This window comes from Vitis vinifera, chromosome 9, assembly GCF_030704535.1.
Source record: "Vitis vinifera cultivar Pinot Noir 40024 chromosome 9, ASM3070453v1".
In the NCBI taxonomy this organism is placed as follows: Eukaryota; Viridiplantae; Streptophyta; class Magnoliopsida; order Vitales; family Vitaceae; genus Vitis; species Vitis vinifera.
Window position 1 is genome coordinate 13,380,060 of NC_081813.1, and position 5,761 is coordinate 13,385,820.

Below are 5,761 nucleotides of genomic sequence, written 5' to 3' on the forward strand. Positions count from 1 at the left end.
TCAAATTGATGATGCTTCTGTAATTATTTTCCTTGGATTAGCCCTTTTCCTCCTCCCAATCCAACAATAATCATAGCCTTCCTCTGGATTCACCAAAAAATAAGGTTTCCAACTCCGTTTCTGGGTTATTTTGTCAGGTTTGTCAGCAGTTTCTACAAGAAGTTTCTTCCTAGTAGAACGTTGATTTAATCTATCAAAAGAATTGTAGTCTATAAAAGTGTCCTTCTTCGTCTGAGAAGCATCATTGCAGATCATTGACTTCAAAGATTCTTCCCCAGATGGACCAACTTCTCTAGGACAGACAACGTCTTCTGAGAACACTTTAGCCACCTGTTCAAAAAAAAATTTATTTCCTATCAAAGATGTTAAATTTAAGTTATTTCAGAAAATGTAATTGAGAATGAGTAAATACACAATGTTAAAATCTGTTGTCTTCTGCGGTAGTACTTTACACCCACTAAACCTTTTATATAGCAGTCAATAAACTAAAAGTAGTCAAAAGCCATCTCGTTGAACATGGCTTCTTCACAGAAGATAGAATTAATATAGATGTACAAGTTTATGGGAAGCATAAACCTAGTCCAAATTCGTGCACTGGAAGTGAAACAAAAAACTATGAGAAACTCACCAAATGTGCCCTTGAACCACTGACATTGAGATTATATTGTCGGGTGTTAGATTCATTTTGGCAAATGGTAGCAACAGCTGGAGCATAATCACTCAAACGAGTTCCCAGGCATTTTACCACTTCCATGAGATATGGCCTAAGCTTGGCTGCACAGTTGGTTATAACTTTCTCTCCCAACCTCCAACAAATAGGTGAAACATTCTGGAACAAACAGTAAACCATGTCAATAAATATTATAAAATTAAAATGAAAACCAAGGAATTAAATAAAATCAAGCAAAAGATGATTATTGCCTTATTATCCTTTCTCACAGTAGCTAGAATGGGACTAAGAAGCTCAACCAAAACATATTCACTTTCATCCATGACCAGAGTCATAATAGTCTCCATGGCTGAAAATACTTCTTCTGGGTGGTCAGACCTTAAAATCAAGAGAGAGCATCAATTGAATGATCATGATCAGTATAGTTTTTTCATTCATTAAATCCATTTTATGCATAAATCAATTTAAAGCTGAAACTGGGAAGAACAACATATATATATAATGAAAGCTCTCACCTAATGACATTTAGAAAAAGTTGGAACATATCAATAATTATTCGGTCACATTCAAGGTCCAGCATGACCAGGCACCATCTGTAGGTTGCAACACTCTTAAGAATTGAAACGGCCTTGGAATAACAAGGACTCCTCATATCAGACAAGTTCTCAAATGATGCTACAGTCAGCCGGAAAATCTCCTGTGTGCCAACGAAATGAAGACAAGGAGTTATGAGCACGTAGTTGAGTGTTTCTGAAACAAAAGAAAACTTCTTGATTTGGCATATTAATTACCGTCATTTGATTATCATCATAAGGAGCATCTGGTGCCGTTATCCTTGTGATGTCACTTATGCAGGCAACAGCTGACACTTTGACATCACCATTTCCATGCTTCAAGATTTGATCTGCGACCAATGCTTCCATGAGACTTGAAAGTGCAATCTTTGTTGACATACATGGTTGTTGTTCCACCTTTGCCAAATAAGACTCGGCCTTCTGAAAGACAGAATGAAAGAAGAGGATGAATCAATTCACAAAAACTTATTGTTACACTCAACACAAGTGATAAGCAGAAAACATTCAAGTCATTGGAAAAGGATAACCCATAAAGCTATAATCATAATCCCACAGATAACATACCTGTACGAAACGATCTAGTAGGCAATTAATTCAACAGAAGAAAAGAAAAAAATATCAATTAATTCAATAGGGTTAAAACAGGATCCACCTAGTAGGCATTTGATGGAAAATGAAAATGCATACATATGATTGTACCACCCACATATATGGATATATAAAGCATGAGAGTTACTTCAAGAAGAGGTAAGAGTTCATCAGCAGAAGATGGAGGGTGCAGAAGCCTATTTCCAACATCTCTTAGCTTTGCTTCAAACCCATTACTTGCAGAAGCCATCTCTATACAAATCTAAAGCCTAGAAGATATCGAAGATAATGCAAACAAAGTCTCTTATAGAGAGAACCCTAGCTTTCGGATTCTGCCCAATTTATAAATTTTTCTTTAGTTCAGAAATTTGAAGTTCGGAATTGCTGTTCCCACTTGCCAGTGTGCCTCTACGTGGCTTTGCCCTGCCAGTGCTGTTATGAATAGATTGTGGGCTGGCCTTTTATGGTTTCCTGAATTTACATGCATACCCTTCCTGTTTTCACATTCCTCTTTCTTTTACATCCGACGTCCGTAGAAACTTCTTTTTCTTAATGCAATTTAATATTTTTTATTTTATTTTTTAAACCTTTTAAAGATTTTAACAATAGAGTTAAATATAAAAGAGGTAGAGAGTTCGATACAAAATCAGAGGCAGAGCCATGCATTTTGGTCAGAGGGGAGCAAGGTTCAAATATGGACAATGAGTATGATTCGGTTTGGAAAGTTTCGTCACAAACAGTTTTTAAAAATTATTCTTTGAAATTTTATAAAATAAAAATTTATTTAGGATTCTAAAATATTTTTAATTATTTGTAAATATGTTTTAAAAATAATTTTTACATATAGTGTTTTATTTTTAATCATTTTATGTATTAATTTGTATGATTATTTTTTAAAACAAACCTAAAAAAACAAATGAAAATAACCCAAAACCACTAAAATTGGTTTTTGAAATACATGGTTTTTTATTGTTAAATATATTTTCCTATATCTTTGTTTATTTTTAAGAATAAAAAACTATTTTAAAAAATTGTAACTAAACAAGATCTAAGTGTAAAATCAACTAAAAGTAATGAGATTTTTTTCCTTAAAATTTTCTTTGATGTGAGAATATAACACTATTAGTAAAGTAAAATTTTAAAGCTAAATATAAATTCTCATAATGTGAATAATTAAATAACACACAATCTAGTATAATTATTTGATTTATTTCTAAATTAGATATTATTTAATTAATTCTCAAAATAAATAAAAAGTCAAACTCAAAATTGAAAATCAGATACAATTTAAAATAATTATTTAATAAATACCAAATACAAAATTATCAAAAATTTAATATTATTAGAAAATTTATAATAAAGTTTAAAATTTATGAAAGAATGACAAATAAATAAGATGTTGTATGCATGACAAAAATTAAATTAAATTTTAAAATCTCAAAATAAAATTTATCTTTTTGGAGTAAAAAGTTTCTATTTCATTTTTTTTACTATTTGAAAATCTTTAATTATATATATGAGGCTTTTTTGGCAAAAAAAAAAAAAAAACAACCAATTAAGGGGAGCATGTTCCCGGCTCCCATTGGCTCTGCAATGTACAAAATGTATATGATTAAACAAAAGAGAAAGAAATTAATTTGTAGCAACAATTAATATTTTATTCTTACATGTTTAGTTTTAATTAATTATATTTTTAATATTTTTTATTATTAAAACGAAGTTTTTATTCATTTTCCATGGAAATAGATAAGAAGATGAATGCTTTGAAAAACAACTAAGATTTGGTGTAATGATATGCAGGTGTCAAATTATTGTTAACCATTTCAGCATGGGAAGATTTTTCTACTGGAAGTGATATGTGCCCTACATTTCAATTATTTGTTATTTACTTTTTAAATTTTTAATAAAATTTTGCTATATTTAATTTTTCATATTAAGAGTTTGTGTTTGATTTTAACCATGGGAAATAGTATGTCTAAATAGGATACTTTTAATAATAGATAATAAAACTAATCAAGTTCTCATTGATCACTTAAATAATAAAATCCCTATAAAATAATACTCGTGAAACCAAGAGAAATCATTATGTTAACGAGGATATTGATTTATCAACAAGTGAATAGTTTATTAATTTATTACTAAATAAATATTTATTAATTTATATAGAATATTATGTTTAATCAACTATTTGCTGCTTATACATGTATTCCTTATAAATCAATGGATAAAACAAGCCTCATAAACTCAAGAAAAAAAAAGATATAATTATTAATTGTAGAAGACAAAAAGGTTCTTAAAAGAAAAAAATGTGTCAAAACTTAATATTTTTAAAGATAAAGAGGTTTCAAACATGTGATGGTTCTAATGAATGATTGAATTGAGAAAAATGGAAGACGTAAAAACCTACTTAATATAATATTATGAAGTTGGTAACTAAAAAAATATTGATTATTTGTAAAAATAAAATAAATTATAAAAAATTATGAAAATCATATTAAATTTTGGATAAAAAATTTCAATAATACAATTCAAACTAGTATATTTTTAATAAAATAAGGTATACATGTTTACAATTTTGAATTATGTAACCAATTAAATACTAAGAAAATAGTTATTTCATTTATAATTATAATAAAATTTTAAAATATAATTACAAAATATTTTCTAAAGTAGGAAGACTAAGGTTTGGCATTGTTGTTTTAGTATTACCAAATATATTGCCAATACCCAACTTTAAACTATAAATAAATAAATAAATATCTAATATTTGTACCTTTTTCACACTAGCTTCATGTCGTTGCATTTGTCATTGATTAAAAGCAAACCTATATTAGAAAACATAAAATCATGAAAATCCAACTTCATACTATAAATCAACAAGCAAATACTAATAAAATATTAAATAAATAAGTAAGAAATATACCTTTTTCCAACTCCGCTCATTCCATTGCATTTGCATCTCATAAAAAACCAAACCTAAATTATAAACAAAAACATGAAAATATTAGCTTAACTAGAATCATAAAGATTTCCTACTTGATATATAATTAACATATATTAATATAGATGATGGTCACTAAAATTATTGAAAGGAAAACATTCAAGCTTAACCAATGACACTAAAATATCTTTTTATGAATTTATACATATATTAATCTAACATATGGTTCCCTCTTCAAACATTTCAATAATTGAAATAACTCAACTTCTTCTAACTAAGACCTTAGTTTTGTCTCACAAATACTAAGAGTCTAGATATGATTCTTTTTTATATCCATCTTATCATGCAATCTATTCATAAATACATATAGTGACGAAAAAAATAAATAAATAAGGAATTTGAAAAATAATCATAATAAGAAAAAAAGACATTGTCCATTAAAATTTTAATTTTTCAAAAGATAAAAGGATAAAAAAATAATTATTATTAAATGTGATTGAGGAAAAAAAAAATATGAATGTGTCATGCTTAAGTGCTTGTAGTTTAGTGTGTCCAGTCATCTGCAAGATCCAATAATCACTTTCTTGTGATAGTAGCACTTCAAATCACAAAAGATGGTCAATCAAACAATGTTTTGTGCTCTATACGAAAGTTTAGATGCTTTGGAACAACACATTTGCAACTCACATTTGAATTGGAATGGAATGCCACACTTGGGATAACTTAAAATGGAACATCACACTTGGTTGGAATGGAAAACCACACTTGAAAATGACTTAGAAAAAAATGAGAGATAGATGATTGATGTAATGACGAAATATCATGGAGGGGCACCCTTTTTATAGATGTGGATGTACCCCCTAAAGGTGTGCCTTAAGGAAAAGATAACACTTCATGTTGATGAGCATTTCAATTTAGCCTATAAGCATGTTGGTTTAAGTCAAGCCCAAATCCACACCCATATAGTTATGCCCACTTGTATATGAG

The 5,761-nt window shown here is 28.6% G+C and overlaps 1 protein-coding gene across 1 annotated transcript; it reads right to left on the minus strand.

Annotated features, from left to right (window-relative positions):
- LOC104880363 (sister chromatid cohesion protein PDS5 homolog C) lies at positions 1–4,657 on the minus strand. The gene is made up of 6 exons (XM_059739584.1): positions 4,607–4,657; positions 1,462–1,665; positions 1,186–1,367; positions 940–1,048; positions 629–829; positions 1–330 (listed from the first exon to the last, which is right to left on the minus strand). The coding sequence occupies exons 1-6, from the start codon at positions 4,634–4,636 to the stop codon at positions 1–3; spliced, it is 1,056 nt and encodes a 351-aa protein (XP_059595567.1). The 5' UTR covers positions 4,637–4,657.
- Between the last annotated feature and the right edge of the window lie 1,104 nt (positions 4,658–5,761).

Bases quoted from the DNA above. Each gene is read 5' to 3' on its own strand.
- LOC104880363 (XM_059739584.1), bottom strand. From the start codon at position 4,636: ATGCAACGACATGAAGCTAGTGTGAAAAAG. The intron at 1,049-1,185 runs GTGAGAGCTTTC...CTTGATTTTAAG, and splicing joins CTTTTTCTAAATGTCATTAG to GTCTGACCACCCAGAAGAAG. The intron at 331-628 runs GTGAGTTTCTCA...TTTTTTGAACAG, and splicing joins GTGGTTCAAGGGCACATTTG to GTGGCTAAAGTGTTCTCAGA.